Source organism: Nicotiana tabacum, chromosome 21 (genome assembly GCF_000715075.1).
Source record: "Nicotiana tabacum cultivar K326 chromosome 21, ASM71507v2, whole genome shotgun sequence".
In the NCBI taxonomy this organism is placed as follows: Eukaryota; Viridiplantae; Streptophyta; class Magnoliopsida; order Solanales; family Solanaceae; genus Nicotiana; species Nicotiana tabacum.
Genome location: NC_134100.1, coordinates 51,517,988 through 51,536,037, shown reverse-complemented (window position 1 = coordinate 51,536,037; position 18,050 = coordinate 51,517,988). Strand labels below are relative to the sequence as shown.

Genomic DNA, 18,050 nt, shown 5'->3' with positions numbered 1-18,050 from the left:
CATTAAGGGACTAGACGGAGTCGCCTTCCATGCTGTAGAAATCATGCAGACAACTGCGGAGGAGCAGACTGAACAAAATTTGGGAATGCAATCGACGTACAGATCCAAGATATCCATTAGGGAGATGATGAAATACGGATACAAGCCAGGAACACGGTTGGAAGCCAAGTCATATGGGATCAAAGAACCAATTGAACACAATGGGCAAAAAGGAAGGTTTGGCATAGGATATCAACCTCCAGAAGGGAAAATTAGCACTGTTAGCTCCAGGAAAAAGGTTTTTGTGCAAGAGCATGTTTCAAGTCCGAGACAGAGTTCAACACTCGAAGATGATATCATCGACGGGGTGGGAAAGTTGTTCGTGAATATGATTGAAGAATGCTGTGAAGGAACTGACATCAAGACACCGACTATCAGGGATGCCGAACTAGGGGAAGAGCTATAGAATTGGACGGCCGATCCATCTTTGGTTCTTCGGGAGTCTTGGTAGTATAGAAATGTAAAGTTTTCTTTTGAAATAGCACGATCAATTGAAGCATGTATCATGTTTGTAACATTTTGTCATTTGCCTCTTGTGAACGCTTAAGACGTTCCTCTTTTGATGAAATAAAAAGAATCTTTTTCCTAAATATCACAACACCATTTTACTTCTTTATTAATACCTATCGTTTCTTTTTAGTAATCAAACCGATAGAAAATGGCGTTCTGTGATTATGACATATAACGAAACTGCTGAGCGCAATGATCCGGATTACAAAGAATATGACGAGAGTATGATGCAAGACAATCTCCCACAGGAGATCGAACAGCTGGAGAGTCAGAAGAAGCCCAATCTCGAAGAAACAAAAATAGTCAATCATGGAAATGAAGAAGACGTGAAAGAAACCAGAATCAACATTCACCTAGAAGCCGAGAAGAAGGAAAAGATGATTGAGTTCCTCCGATAGTACGTCGACGTGTTCGCATGGTCCTATGATGACATGCCAGGATTAAGCACCGACATTGTCTCACATCCACTACCCACTGACCCTACCAGTCCTCTAGTCAAGCAGAAGCCCAGAAAGTTCAAACCTGATTTAAGTCTGAGGATAAAAGAAGAGGTAACCAAACAAATAGAAGCAAATGTGGTCAGGGTCACCAACTATCCAAGATGGTTGGCCAACATCGTCCCAGTGCCCAAAAAGGACGAAAATATCAGAATATGTGTGGATTACCGGGATCTCAACAGAGCTAGCCAAAAGAACGATTTCCCCTCGCCGAATATCCACATCCTCATCGACAATTGTGTAAAGCATGAACTGCAGTCGTTTGTGAATTGTTTTGCTGGATACCACAAAATCCTAATGCACGAGGAAGACACAGAGAAGACAACTTTCACCACTCGTTGGGGAGTCTACTGTTATAGGGTTATTTAATTCAGTCTCAAGAATTCCGACGCCACCTACATGAGGGCCATGATGACCCTCTTCACCACATGATTCATAAAGAGATCGAAGTGGATGTGGATGATGTCATCATAAAATCTCGAAAGAGTCCAGAGCACTTGGACGACTTGAGGAAATTTTTTGAATGTCTGTGAAGGTACAGTTTGACATTGAATCCAGCAAAGTGCACGTTAGGAGTCCCTGCTGGAACACTATTGGGTTTTATTGTAAGCAGGAAAGGGATAGAACTGGAAACATCAAAACTCAAAGCCATCCAGGAATTACCACCACCAAAGAGCAAGAAATATGTCATGATCTTCTTGGGAAGATTGAATTACATCAGTCGCTTCTAGCTCAGTCCACGGTATCTGCGAACCCATTTTTAAGCTGCTAAAGAAGGATGCCGCCACGAAATGAATGGAGGAGTGTTCGAAAGCCTTCGACAGAATCAAAGAGTATCTTTCAAACCCACCAGTGTTGGTTCCCCTTGAACCAGGGAAACCATTATTGCTCTATTTGTCAGTCTTGGACCATGCTTTCGGCTGTGTGTTGGGGAAACACGACGAAACTGGGAGAAAGGAACAAGCCATCTACTACTTAAGCAAAAAGTTCACACCATGCGAGGCCAAGTACACTTTGATAGAACGCACTTATTGTGCTCTGACCAGGATTGCTTTGAAGCCAAGGCACTACATGTAGGCATACACCACTCATCTGATATCTTGGCTTGATCCGCTCAAGTACATGTTTCATAAGCCAATGCATACCGGATAGCTAGCTAAATGGAAAATTCTCCTCAGCGAATTTGACATTGTGTACATAACTCAGAAGGCTATCAAAGGACAAGCTTTATCCGACCACCTCGCCAAGAATCCAGTGGATGGGGATTACAGGCCACTTACCATGTATTTCCCCAATGAAGAAGTACTATTTGCCGAGGAAGATATTGCAGAAATATACCCAGGGTGGAGAATGTTTTTCGATGGAGCAGTCTTGATTTCAGAATATGGATAACACTATCCAGCGTCGACAAAGATGAAATTCCCTTGCACTAATAATATAGCTTAATATGAGGCATGCATCCTTGGAATCATGATGGCAATCGACATGAACATCAAAGAACTTTTGGTCATAGGAGATTTCGATTTGTTGATCCACCAAGTCTAAGGAGAATGGTCAACCAAAAATGTTAAGATACTGCCATACCTGCACTGCGTGAAGGAGCCGTGCAAGAAGTTCACAAAGATTGAGTTCAAACTCGTCCCCAGAATTCATAACGAGTTCGTCGATGCCCTTGTGACCTTATCATCCATGATTCCGCATCCAGACAAGAACTACACCGACCCCATCGAGATAGAAATCAAGGATCAACATGCCTATTGCTTCCATGTGGATGAAGAACCAGATGGTAAACCTTGGTATCACGACCTCAAGAAGTTCCCTACGACACAGGAATACCTAGAAAATGCTATTAATGGTCAAAAGTGAGCCCTTGGGGGGTTGGCAAACTATGTTTTCCTTAACGGGGAAGTCTTGTACATGAGGACTGCAGACTTAGGTTTGTTGAGATGTGTAGACGCCACCGAAGTAACCAGACTATTAGCTGAAATACATGCAGGGACGTGCGGACCCCACTTGAACGGGTTCACGTTAGCAAAGATGATTTTGAGAGCTGAATATTTTTGGATGACTACGAAAAATGACAGCATCTGCTATGTGCAAAAGTGTCACCAGTGCCAGATTCACGGAGATTTCATTCGGATTCCACCAAATGAGTTAAATGTAATGGGTTCACCTTGGCATTTTGCCGCATGGGGCATGTATTTGATAGAACCCATAGATCCTGCAGCATCAAAATGGACATCGTTTCATTTTGGAAGCCATTTACTATTTCACTAAATGGGTCGAGGAATCTACTTACATGCCCGTCACAAAGAAGGTAGTGGCGGATTTTGTTAGGATCCTGCAGATTTGGGATACCAGAGTCTATCATCACTGACAATACCGCCAACCTTAATAGCGACCTGATGAGGGAAATTTGTGAGAAGTTCAGAATCATCCACCGCAATTCCACAACCTACAGACCACAAATGAATGGGGCAGTTGAGGCAGCTAACAAGAATATCAAGAGGATTATGCGAAAGATAGTGGACAATCACAGACAATGGCATGAGAAGTTCCCTTTCGCTTTATTAGGTTACCGGACTACCATGAGAACATCTATTTGGTCAACGCCATACATGTTGGTATACGGCACGGAAGCAGTGATACCGGTAGAAGTCGAAATACTGTCCTTAAGAGTCATTCAAGAAGCAAATTGGACGATGCAGAATAGATACGGGTCAGGAAAGAATTGATCATGCTCATTAACGAGAAAAGAATGGATATAGTATGTCATGGATAGTTATACCAGAATAGGATGGCTAGTGCATTTAACAAATAAGTGAAGCCTCACCAATTCATGCCGGGGCAGTTGGTTCTGAAGAAAATCTTTCCTCATCAAGAAGAAGCTAGAGGGAAGTTCGCACCGAACCGGCAATGTCCTTACGTGGTCCATAGAGCACTGTCTAGTAGAGATCTAATATTAGCAGAAATGGATGGAAGAGTCAGCACGAAGCCAATAAACTCGGACACAATCAAGAGATATTATGCTTGAAGAAAGATAGAGTTAGGATTTTGATGCAACAGAACTACGTTCAGCCTGACTTCCCACGGAGGGATACGTAGGCAACCCAAATAGGGTTTAGTTTCTCTCCCCCTTTCTCTTGTAATAGAAAAACCAAATGTCCCTTTTTGTATGTTGTTCAGGAACTATGCCTACTTGATTTCCTCAGAAACGAATACGCAGACAATCCTCATCGGATTAAGTCATCTTTTGTAATTGAACTACGTTCTGGCCTGATTCCATTGGCTACATAGGCTGTCTAAGTCAGACTCGGCCATTTTCATTTCTTAATCTCATCATTTTGCATTTGTTGTAATTGAACTACATTTTGACCTAATTCCATTTTGGATACGTAGAACCTTTGTAATGCATTAGCCTTAATTAGGACACAGTCGCAACAGCAAGTAGCCGCATTATCAGAGACACCATGGATGATCGACATAAATGGGATGAAGTTCTCAAAGGGATACATTAGCGTGTAGAAAACCTTTCGTAACATGTCATAATCCGGAACGACGTCATTTTTCTTAAAAGAAACAAGTATTTTCAAAATATTTTCTAAAATATATATAAAGTAATTTGTTCCATCTACCAAACTCCGTGGCGCAATCATGTAGAAGGCTGGGGCAAATCAATACCATGGTCTACGCAAATAAAATTTGTCCCTCCCCTACAGCTAAGTCTAACTCTTGAATCCTTTGCAGGTTCTTCAGAATCAGACAACTGACACAGAAATCTGTAAATAGCAAATCGTGTGCTCAATCAATCGGAGCACCCTATACAAATCGCACGATGGCTTCACTCATTGAAGTCGTTTAAATAGAAAACTGTTTGCTCAATCAATCGAGGCACCCTGTACAATTCGCACTTCAGCTTCACCAATCGAAGCCTTGTATGTAGCAAACCACCAGCTTAATCAATCGGAGTGCCTTGTATAAATTGAACGTCGGCTTCTCCAACTGGAGTCTTGTATATAACAAACTGCAAACTTCGCCAACGAAAGGCAATCCGATGCACCACTCCGGCAATCACGAATGCCGGAATAGACAATCACAAACCTCGTCACCAATGCTTTGCTAATCGGCAATCGTAACTTAGCCTCACAGTCAAGAGTATCTCTTGGGCATGCTTATATTTCATTTTGCCGATACCTTGAATGTTTTAACATTTTGTTCGTGCAGCTTTAGGCATGATTTCGATCGCTCTCGAGCGGATAATACTTTACATTTCAGTGCAAAGCTCTCCCAGTAAGCGGAGACACACTCTGCAAATCAAGCTCTCCCAACAAGCTGAGACATTTCTCAGTGAAAAGCTCTCCCAATGAGCGGAGATGCACTTTACCAATCAAGCTTTCCCAATGAACGAAGACAATTTTCAAATGCTCCGACAACTGCAGAATGGTACCCAGCCCGGCTAACAAATCGAGTTAGGATCAAGTATCCCATCATCCCAATCCTAAATAACGGCTCGCCGGCAACCAGGCATCATCATTCCTGCATCATTTACATTGCATCGTAATATATTCTACTTTACAATATATTGGTATGCTTGTATTTCATTTTGTTTTCCAGGAACAAACATCACAGCGTGGAACTAATTCATAGTAGCAGACCGAACCACAACACTATGGGGATAGTCAACCTAGTAGCGGGCTCAAGATCCAAGCTCAAGATGATTAGCGAGCTCAAAATTTCGAATCATTTAAATCAGGCCACAAAATTCAAGTTATCATGAATGACCAATCTTCCGTCTCACCATATCGTCACAATATGATACTGGGAAATTCATGCAAGCGCAGCTTCCCCAAAAGTCCCTACTGTAGAACTACATGAGGCATGATCCTCATTAAGCCCGAGGTGTGTAAGCAATTCAAAGCCAGAATGCAGCCCCAATATTCCTAAATATTTCCAAATTCTTCCTCTTTTCTATCATGCAATTCACCATCCTCATTTTATGCAATACTTGCCTAAAAGTCGGGATAAAATTGGTTTTGGTTCAATTGTTTTGCTCGAAAACTCTTTACTCGTCTCCGGTCAAAGAGGGGCAGCTGTTGACAGCCAATTTTGACCCTCCCTTTTAAAATTAGTTTATTCACGCTTTACAATTTACAGTAAATACTTTAAAGTATTTTTCTATTAATGAGTATCTGTTTTATAACTAAATTAAGTACTAGTTTCAAAATTAATCACATAGTACTAATATTGTGTAATTACATATATATTTACTATTATAAAAATAACTTTTGCATATACATTACATAGGTTGTATAATTCGATAATATTACTCCTTAATTTCCAGTGAATTAGGTTACTATGTTCATATTTTCAAATTAGTGCTATAATTCAAAATATGTGTCATTTATAGATAATCAATTAATATAACTAGTAACATATAGTAATTATAATTTCACCACATATTTATTGAAATTGTTAAGTTTATTTAAATTGATTTTAAAAGGGTTAAATACTAAAAGGTTACAATTGCAATTCTTGAATCAAATGTAAAATGGCCATCTTTTAAATTATTTTTGGCCCAAATGACAACCAATCAACGCCTTCCATGCCACCAGTCTCCCACTCACAAAACAAACACAAATCATCTTGGCCGTCCATTTCTTAGATCACTGGTCCACAATTTTAACTCCATTTCCTCTTTAATTTTAAAACCCTCAGAAGACTTGATCCTCATCGTTGGAACGATAAGATCTAACGAACACCAAAACTCCCCATAAAAATTGTAAAATCCCTAAATATTAGGACCGTTGATCTAAAAGATCAATGGCCGAGATCAAATCTCTCAACCATAACTCAGAGACGACCAACCCCCATCTCCTAAAGCCCTAATCATTTCCCCTTTGAACCACCATCCTTCTTTCCCCTTCTACTCTCTTCTCCCGTCTACCCTAAACTCCATCAATCAACAGACCTTGCACAAATTAGTGCAAGGTCGTAAAATCAATCTCAAATCATCTCATTTGCCTCCCATATCAACGATTCTCACTGAATCTTTGCCTATTTCAACATCGAAAAAAAAACTCCCAAATCCAATTCCTAACCTCAGAGATGAAACTGCAAATCACTACTGACCTTTCAAATCCGTGGCATGCAAGGTTGTTCCTTTTGTTCCTGCACTCTTGGTCCCGTCGTTCTTTCCATTTTTGCTATTCGATTTCAAAACCTTAATTGAAAAATCAGACAAAAAGGTGAAACTTCAAACTCACCTTATTTCTTCTTTCATCCTTTCAAATCAAAGCGGGCAAGAGATGTTAGTTGGCTTCATTATCAATATTTGACACCCAGAGGTCAAATGCAATGATCTCTGTGTATTAAGGTTCTGGCCGGTGGTTCCTTGTGCTTCAACATTCATCCTCTCATACCTCTACACTTAGGTAAACTCAAACATTGATTTCCCATCTATTCTCTCTGATTTTACCTGACAATGTTCACATCATCAGCTCATCGTCACTCTCAACTATCCTGGTTTGAATATTGAAACCCTAGGGCCTTAATGGCACTATAAGAGGGGGTCTTCAATGCTGTCACCTAAGATATACTAACCAATGATCTAACACTAAACACACTAAGCATAAAAACACTAAGCACATTAGGGTTTCTGGTCTTAGCCTTTCTTACTGTCTTTTTCTCTTTTGCCGAGTTCTTTGATGGTTCAAGCTTGAAGGTTTCTGGGATCTTTGAGAAACTAAAGAATTCATTTGGTCTGCTGCCCGTAAGAAGGTCAGAACCTTTCTCTCTCTTTTATTTTGTTCATCTCTCTGAATGATTTAGATATGTCGATGTTAAGTTCTGTAGGTTACAATTATGTTATATGTGTTTAACATGATTGATAGTTATGTTTTGTTAGTGTGACAACCTTTTACGATTAGCATGTTCTGTTATGATTCCTTAAGTGATAATCGATTAAGTCATAAATGGTAATTATTTATCTTTGTTTTGAGTTCTCATAGAGTCTCCATGTCTGAATTCTTACATGCTTATGTCCAATACAAATTTCATAATTCTCAGTGACTTACAGTGAACTCATCTCTGTTTATTGCTCTTTTGTAATTTTATGAGTTTTAGAAACTAAGTTTACTACCTGATAGTTATTGCCAAGATAAAACCTGAACTTGTTCAAGACTTATATCTCCTTGCCTCTTAACCTTGAGCCTAAACTTGAAGTGTCTCTGCTTGTATTTTTCCAATTATTTTACTGAGTTATCACCATAGTCTTTTACTTTGTTTTAGCTATCATTATTATTGAACCAATCATGCTCATCTAAACTTCATGCTTTTTCCTTCATTGATGATTCTGCTGAGATTTCATCTTGTTTCCCTGCACCTTATTTGCCTTACAATTGATTTCATTATTTGCTAACCTTAACTGATATACTCCTGAAAGTCCAATATGCACATATCACCTAACTAAGTTGAAAGAATTCAAGTGTTTAGATGCTTCTCTTCTCTTAATCTGTATCCACTGACTCCGAGGCTAATTGCTGGGCTATCACTATAACTTTCTCATGATCATGCTCAACCATTGTATGAATAGGAAACTATCTCATTTGCATTAGGTTGTTTTCTTCTCATGAATCTTTGCTGCATGTATATTCTGTAAGGTTAAACTATTTTCCTCTTCTCAGTGTAAGTCATGACTTGTTTGGATAAAGTCAACTAGTAATTGCTGCACAACTAAGCTTGTTTGTTCCATAGTCAGTTGAGATCTTCACACACATGTGCAATACATCCCTGTGCTTAATCTCTTTGAGCCCCTGTTGAATTTCTATAAAGTCTGCATACATCTAGCATTAGCTTATCGTCCATGAAAATAAGATTGAGACATACTGTTATAGTCAATTGATAGTTTTAGGAATTGAAGCATGGTCACTTCATACTTACTTGTTAAGTTAGACCTATGCTTGAATTGAACTTGTTTGATATAATGTTTCCATTTCCTTTCTTCATTTGCATGATTAATTTGGTTCTATAATGTGCCTATGAACAGTTGACTGAATGTTGCTAGCATTTTTTCTTAACTCTGTAACACCATGTTCTGATTTGACTGATACTTAGTCATCCTCTTTAGTGTTAACATGAAGTTGAACTTGACTCTCAAACCTTATGAAGCTCCTTTGTTAATATTATCTGAACATATTGACTTGCGAGTACTGTTAGAAGGATGATCCTGTCGTGACTTCAGGAGTCCCATATTTGAACCTATGAAAATGCAATCATGATAAGAGTTTAATCCCATGACTTTGATAACCTTTCTATGGCATTAGCTGACCATGATTGCTGGTTTGAATCTGCCTTGATATCTTTAAGTTGCCAGGTAATGGTATCAATACTTGTTTGAATATGTTATGCTTTAATAATTCATTCCTGCAATGGTGTGATTATGAAGTCTCTTTTTGTCTATGTGTATTCTGGACTCAACCACTCACCCTTTAGGTCTCCTTAATATGTGGTTCCTTATTTAGTATTAATAGTAATCTATACTCTCTTGTGTTATTTTCATTAAGAGGAAAGTATATATTTTGTGGTAAGTAATACTTTAGTACCTAATTTGCATTGGAGGGGCCTCATTGACATTTAAACCCGTAAGGAAAACATGTAGTTAGTGATTAAACATATTTTGGAGCGGAGTTCGACTCTAGGTTGGGTTGCCCTCCCCAGCATCGCCCTGGACCTTGAGTCTCTTGGAAACTTTGAAGTATCGGGGGATCCAAAGGGAGCATCGACCTCGAGTGGGGTTCCCTCCTTAGCTCTTAATTTATTGACACATTCAGTTCTTTAAGGGTTTAGTGTTTAATGACAACGAAAGGTTTCCAATGTGAATTATTTGTTGGGTAAAGCCACCACATTATTGTTTAATTTCCTCTTCCATATTAATCTTATTCTTTCTTCAACTATCTGTTTGTGTATTTATTATGTACATCAAAGTATTATCTGTAATTAGAATATGTTAAATATAAGTGGGATATGTTTTTAATGACCTTCTTATTTTTTGCATCTACATCTATTTGGGCCTCTGAGTTCTTAATGAACTCAGACCCAATTCCAACCTTAATGAACCGCGTCCAGGAGTCCAAAGTTAGTTGTGTTCGCTTTTCTTTCCTGTTGGGCCTACCTTCTTGAGGCCCAATTACAGAGTCCAGTCCTCTTTCCCTCAACTCCTTTATCATTATTACTGCCTCATTAATTTAGTTTACTACTTCTACTAGTTTAAAGTTAGTTGTATTTCTTATGTTTTTATTGTTGTTTTATCTTTTATGTATATAACACTCATATATTAGAACACATACCTTTATTTCATGCCTTAGTATCAGATGAAATTAGGCAAGCCTTAAACAACATAGGATTGCAAAGGGAAATTAGTTAGAAGTAGACCCTTAACTCACTAATTATAATTTGCTCGCTAATCATTATGTGTTTTCACACACCTTTCTTTCTTTTAAATAGTTCGAAATATAGAACTTGGTAAAACATCAACTCTATTTCAAAAAGGAAATAAATCATATTTCAGCTCCATTTTCAAAAGGAAAATCATAACTTCGAAAGAATTGTCGCCTTTAAGGAATTTTCGGTAAATAACCCTCTTCTTTGAAAATCCTCCGAATCTAAGGTAATTCTAGATACACTTTCTTACAAAAAATCCTTTTAGCATTTTGTAAATAACCACCCCCCAAATTAAAGTATTTTCATAATTCAACCCTATTTTATAAACTTATAAAATCTAGACCACTTATATACCAATTTCAAGAATCTTTTACATCTCTTATGAACATCTTCATAAACTCATATCCCTTTAGGACCTCGCATTGTCTCTATCAATATCATACTCAGGTATATAGTAAGCAGCGTTTCTTATCACTAGTCAAAGACTATATGGGTAAATGATCCCAAACTTAGTCTAAATCCTATGGAGCTACCTCAGGTAGATTTTAAGGGGTGCCTAACACCTTCCCCTTAGAAGAACAAAAACCTTTACCCATAATCTCACCGGTTAGTAGACTAATAAAAACATGACTTAGTAAATAGGTACCCTTGTATACCTTTAAATTTTAGGAGGCGATTCTCTATCATCAACAACAGAGAAACCACAAGTTGAATCTTGTCTTGACTAGTGCAAAATAGGGTGAAACAACTAGTACATGATTTTGTTTTCAGATTTTGAAGGAAACATACAACTCCAATGTTTAATAATCGATCATAAACTAATGACAAATATAGTAAGGCAGAGATAACTAATTATAACATATAATAAGCAGAGTTAATTAACAGAAAAACAACAGAATAAGCATGATTTTAATTAAATGATTGAAAGAGAGGAAGGGTCAAGGCTTACTGACCTTCCTTTGAGCAGCAAACCAAATGAAGATTCTTCTTAGCCGTTTAAGAATAAAAACTTAAACCCCCATCACTGTAAGCTCGAAACCGGAAAGAGGAAAGAAATCATAACTTAGTTAGGAACCCAAGCTTTGATTTTTCTACTTAGAACCTTAGGTGTAGTTAGTGATACTTTTGCAGTTAGGTCTTATAGGAAAGAACATTGAAGGCTTCCTTTTATAGTGGCATTTAATGCCTTAGGTTTCAACAGATTCAAAATGATAGTGGAAGATGACAGAGAGATGATGATGCGAGCAACATCGAGTGAAATCAAAGAAGAATAGAGGTGAAAGCAGGGATAGTTTTTACCTAAGACAGGGAAGCTGACCGTTGAAGGCAAGATCCATCGAGTAAAAGCCCCAATGTCAAGAGGTCTCTACGCTTGACCTCTGGACCAAGAATAAAGATGATAACACTGAAGGGATGTCCATGCATACCACAGATTTGAAAGACCATAACAGTGTTACAGACGATTTGAAGTATCGTCTATTAGCTAGTGTTTCAAATTTTGGGGATTTTGAATGTCACAGGGGGCAATAAGGATGATTTATTGGTTGACTCATGACCTTTTACGAATTTGTGCATGGTTTGTGACTGATTTGTATGTGGGAGGTGAGGGAATAGAGATAGGAAGGGGAAAGGGGGGCGGCCGAGTCAAAGAGAAAATGATTTAGGGTTTGGGTAGGGATTGGGCTGTCTCTAGGTTTAAATGGGTGGGAGTAATCTGGGCCGTTGGATCTTTTGATCAATGACCCATATAATTCAGGCTTTAAAGTTTAAAAATAATGAAATTTATGGATCGCTGGATCTCCGGGTTTTGACGGTTGAGATTGAATCTGAAGATGTGTTTAAAATTAAATAAAAATAGGAGGTAAAACGTTGGCCATTGATCAAATGGACGGACGACTCAGATTAAATGTGCTTCTTGTGTGAGTATGGTGAAGGGGTAACATGGCACGATTTAACAAAATTAAGAAATAACTTATTACATTAATTATAAACCTATGTAATGAATATAAAATTTATCTTAATAATTTCAAAAATAGTAAGAGTAATATATTTGTATTATATAACATTAAACTATAAATTTAACACCATTAATTATTTAATTTATAAAAATAGGTATTATTAATTAGGAAATATTTTCAACATATCTATTGTAAATCATTATGTATACGTAAATTAATTTTAAAAAGGCGGGTCAAAATTGGTCGTCAACAGCTGCCCCTCTTTGACAAGAGACGATAAAAGCATTTTCGGGCAAAGAAATTGAACCAAGACCAATTTTGTCCCGAATTTAGGCATACGTTGTAGTAATTGCATATGGATTTGATAAATATTATGATTTATGGGATCAAGGAAAGGGTTAAGAAAATTTCGGGGGAATTTTGGAGAATTGGGGCCGAATTCTGGCTTTGAATGCTTACATACCTCGGGCTTAACGCGGATCAGGTCTCATGTAGTTCTAAAATGATTATTTGGAGAAGGCGATGCCTACATGAATTGCCCAAGTATCGTGTTATGATGATACTGCAAGGCGGGAGGAATCAGATACCCAAATAGCTCGGAATTGCGGCTTGATTTGAAAGATTTTTTGATTCAGGGTTCCACTGATCGATGTTTGGTCCTGCAAAAATCAAACATACACATACCAATATATTTTAATGCAAATATATTAAGATGTAATGTAAATGATGCAGGAATGAGATTCGTGGCTACCGGCTAGCCGTTATTTGGGATCGGGGCGACATGATACTTGAATTTGACTCGATTGTTAGCTGGGCTGTGTACCGTTACGCAGTTGTTGGAGCATTAAGTCTCCTCACGTTGAGAGTGTCTCCGCGTGATGTGAGTAGTTGATTTGCAATGTAGAATGTATCTCCGCTTGATGGAAGCAGTTGCATTGAAATGTAAAGTATCTCTGCTTGATATCTCTGCATGATGCGAGTATCTCCACGCGATGGGAGTAGTTGTATTGAAATGTAAAGTATCTCATCACGATGGGAGTTTATGACAAATGTAAAATGCATGTAAGATTCATGAGCAAAATGTCAAATAATTCAAGATAAAATAAAAAAATAATGAGCATGCTCAAGTGATACTCTTAACTGCAAAACTAATTGCGATCGCTGATCGGCATAATGTATGGCGGGATTGGATAGTTCATCCTTCGATTGACGAAGTTGGTGATGAAGTTTGTGACTATCTACTTGTAATCTCTTATATGTCAGAGTGACGGTGTGAAACGCTCTTATTGGCGAAGCGAAAAGTTTGCTATATACAGGGCTTTGATTGGATGTAAGGTCCCATGAAACTTTCCTAAAAACCGAGGTTCCGTGATGCCGCATAATCACTCTACGGGCCACAGAATGGTCGCAGAGTGAGTTAGTTTTCTGGTCATTTTCACGGTCCATTATGCGACCGCATAACCGTTTCGAGGGTCACACTGTTTTCGTATAATCAGTCTTGAAGTTTTGCGGAGGGAGATTCTGCGGTTCATTATCCGACCGCAGAATAGGTCTGCGGGCCGCATAGTGACCGCAGACCCAGTCAGTTCTTTTCTAATTTTGGCACCCAATTTGTGCGGCCGATATGCGGACTGCATATCAATTCTGCGGTCGCATATGCGACCGCATATCCTGTTCTGGGGTTTCATTTTGGGTGTTTTTAAACCCGACCCTTCTTCGATTAAAACATATGCCATAGTCCATTTTGAGCACATTTCTGATATTTTTAGAGTGAGAGAGAGTTCTTAGAGTGAGGGAGTAACCTTCAACCTATTATCCACCAATTCTTGCTTAATCATTAAGGATTAACAAAGGAAGTCTTCATCCTAAAGGTAAGAATCTATGCCCTAGCTCTTAATTTCGAAAATCTTCTAAAAGGGGAGTAATTAGCAAGACAATTATTAGTTGTGGGGGTTGTTATCTTGCATGAATATGTTATCAAAGAATGTGGGAAGGTTGTGATCTAAAAATGGTAGAGAATAGGTTGGGGAATGATGGAATCCTCTATAAAATGACCTTGAAACCTTAATGCACACCTATTGTTTGATAAAATTCTCAAATGAGCTAGAACCATGATCATCCTCCTAATTTTTGGTTCAATTTATTATATTTCTAAAATAGATTGAAGTTGCTAAGAATATCGGAACATTGTAGAGTTTAAGGAAGCTAAATTGAGGTATGTTGGCTAAGCGCTTCTATAAGAATTGGAACCCCAATATCCTTGTAAGTTCCAAGATATTTATTACAAATCGAGTATTCCAAATACGTTTTGTGACAAAAGATATATGTTCAATTCATGTTTCAAATGGTCTTATCATATTGTATTATAAATAGAGGATGTGTTCCAAACTATGGATTGTGTATCTATATGTTATGATTCCAAGTCGTGATTTATGTGGAAAAGGGGTGAGGCAGCAGGGCCGCTTTGTGTATGATTTTGGTATTGTTGTTGCACCACCATCCATCTGAATATATTGGGGTGAGGCGTCATGGCCGCTTTGTGTAGGTATTAGTATCGTTGATGCGTTTCCACCCGCATATATTGGGGTTAGGCGGCGAGGCCGCTTTGTGTGAAAATGGGTATTGTGTTTACACCTCCACCCACATACATTGGGGTGAGGTGGCAGGGCCGCTTGAGTAGAGTTTTGGTATTGTGTTTACACCTCCACTCGCATAAATTGGGGTGAGGCGGCGGGGCTGCTTTGTGTGGAAATGGTTACAGAGGATCTCATCTTGAATTCTATAAATGTTAATGGCAGCTCTTGACAAGCTTGCTTTGGTTTAAACGTCTATCTATGCTATTCTATTGTTGCCTTGATCCATCATATTCATACTGTATTTCCGAGTTCTTAAATTGATGTTTGGTTTTTATACTAGTACTATTCGACATGTACTAACATCCCTTTGCCGGGGGCGCTGCATCTTTAATGGATGCAGGTGCTTCCATAGCAGAGGATACTGACCAGTGATAGCAGTTCTCATTCTTCCCAGCTGACTTGGTGAGCCCCATCTCATTCCGGGGTTGTGCATCTTTTGTTTCTTATATGTTTTGAGGTATAGCCGGAGCCTTGTTGCCGGCACTATCATTGTACACTTTGGTATTTAGAGGCTCCGTAGACTAAGTGTGGGTTGTGTATGCGTGTTGGGAATGTTAAACAAGTTGTGTTGTGATTAAATTACTTGTTCCACTTTGAACCATGAAGGTGTGTATGTGTGTGTTTTGTGACTTATTAATGGAGTAACTAATGGTAATGAATTGGTATTGAAGACATGATCACTTTATTGTTTGAATAACGAAAACATATATATTCTCTTTATTCATGAATGAGTTGGGTAGAAGAAAATCTAATAGGCTTGCTCGGTCGGGTTCAGTTGGTTGAGCTCCGGTCGTGCTCCTCGATTTTGCGGCGTGATATTGGCAAAGCCGATGACTCAATTTATACAGGGCACTCTGATTGATTGAGCAGACGTTTGCTATATACATTGCCCTGATTGGCGGGGCTAGCGGCTCGCTATATACAAAGTGCTCCGCTTGGTTGAGCAGACGGTTTGATATTTACAATATGCTCCGATCATATAGGAGGCTTGGTCCCATAATACCTGTAAAGAATTTGGGAGTTAGTCTTTAGTCATATGAAGGAATAAATTAAATAATGAAAGATAGATAAGAGTTATGAGAAAGTAGCGGGTCCGTCATTGTTCTGTACGTGCCCCATCATTCTTCATATCATGTAGGTCCTCCGTTCAAAGAAAACTTCTTAGTGGGAAGGGGGGTGTGGGTTTGTGTTGACCATAGTCCTGGCCTTGCCCCGAGTCTGATGGGATTATGCCACGAAGTTTGGTAGGTGATATGATAGTTTTTGAAAAACATTTTGAAAATTGTATATTTTTTATGGCAAATACCGTTGTTTCAGATTATGACATGCTTAGAAATTCCCTCAGACGCGAATGTTGTTCCCGGATAACTCTGTCACATTGTTATTGATTCTTGGAGATGCCCCTGATGACGTAGCTTCTTGCCATTGCGATTGCGTCCTAATCAAAACGAATGCATTACAAAAGTTTTCATAATGTTATGGCTGAATCTTTTCAGGTTGCTTACATATTTGTAACATAATTAGTTTTGAACGTAGTTCAAGGGTAATAAAATGATAAATAACAAGATGATGGTGATGATCGAGCCTACGTATCCAAATGGAATCAGGTCAAAAATGTAGTTCGATTACAATAGATGCAAAATGATAGGAAATGAAAAATGAGGTGGCCGAGTCTGACTCAGACTGCCTACATATCCAAATGGAATCAGGAAAGATCGTATACAATAGGCGACTGAATCTGATGATGATTGCCTACCTATTCATGCCGGAGGAAATCAAGTCGCGGCGTAGTTCTAAGTACACACAAAATGATATTTGGGTTTTCTATTACAAAGGAGGGGAAGAGAACAGACCCAACGTGGTTTATCGTCAAATATAGTATCTCATGATTGCATTTGAGTAGGTGGGATTCGTGCTAACTCTTCCGTCCATTTCTGCTAAGATCGAAGCTCCTCCAGACAATACTCGATGGACCATATAAGGACCCTGCCAATTCGGCACGAACTTTCCCTTGGCTTCTTCTTTTTGCTTCTGACCATTGGTGGCATTATCTGGGTACTCTCTTGTTTCAGGGAACGTTTTGACGTCATAGTGCCATGGCTTACCATCCGACTCTTTATCTACATAGAAATAGTATACATGATGATCTTGAATCTCTATCTTAATGGGGTCGATGTAATTCTTATCTGGAAGCTGGATCATGGATGACAAGGTTGCAAGAGCATTGGCAAACACGTTATGGATCCTTGGAATGTGTTTGAACTCTATCTCGGTGAACTTCATGTATAGGTCCTTCACGCAATGTAGGTACGAAAGGATCTTGACGTTCTTGGCAGTCCATTCACCTTGGACATGATGTATCAGTAGATTAGAACTTCCTATGACCAGATGATCCTTGATGTTCATGTAGACTACCATCCTAATCTCGAGGATGCATGCTTCGTATTCGACCATATTATTGGTTCAAAGGACATTATCTTTGCTGATGCTGGGTAATGCTATCCTGATTCGGATATTAAGACTGCCCCAATTCCCACTCCTTTGAAATTTGCTGCTCCATCAAAAAACATTCTCCATCCTGGGTATGACTGCGATGTCTTCTCCAACGAACAACACTTCTTCATCCAACAAGTATGTAGTGAGAGGCTCGTAGTCGTTATCCACTGGGTTCTCTGCAAGGTGGTTGGCTAATGCTTGTCCGTTGATGGCCTTCTGTGTTAGGTACACAATGTCGAACTCTCTAAGAAGAATCTACCATTTGGCCAGTTTTTATGTAGGCATCGGCTTCTGGAAGATGTACATGAGTGGGTCGAGCCGAGATATCAGATGTTTGGTGTATGCCGATATGTAGTGCCTCAACTTCTGGGCGATCTAAGTCAAAGCGCAGTAGGTCCACTCTATCAAAGTGTATTTGGCTTCATATGGTGTGAACTTCTTGCTCATGTAGTAGATAGCCTGCTCTTTCCTCCTAG

General features: G+C 38.9%; 1 protein-coding gene across 1 annotated transcript; it reads right to left on the bottom strand.

The window, feature by feature from the left end:
* Positions 1–16,947: 16,947 nt before the first annotated feature.
* On the bottom strand, positions 16,948–17,496 carry LOC142175231 (uncharacterized). Its single transcript, XM_075241810.1, has one exon. The coding sequence runs from the start codon at positions 17,494–17,496 to the stop codon at positions 16,948–16,950; it is 549 nt and encodes a 182-aa protein (XP_075097911.1).
* Between the last annotated feature and the right edge of the window lie 554 nt (positions 17,497–18,050).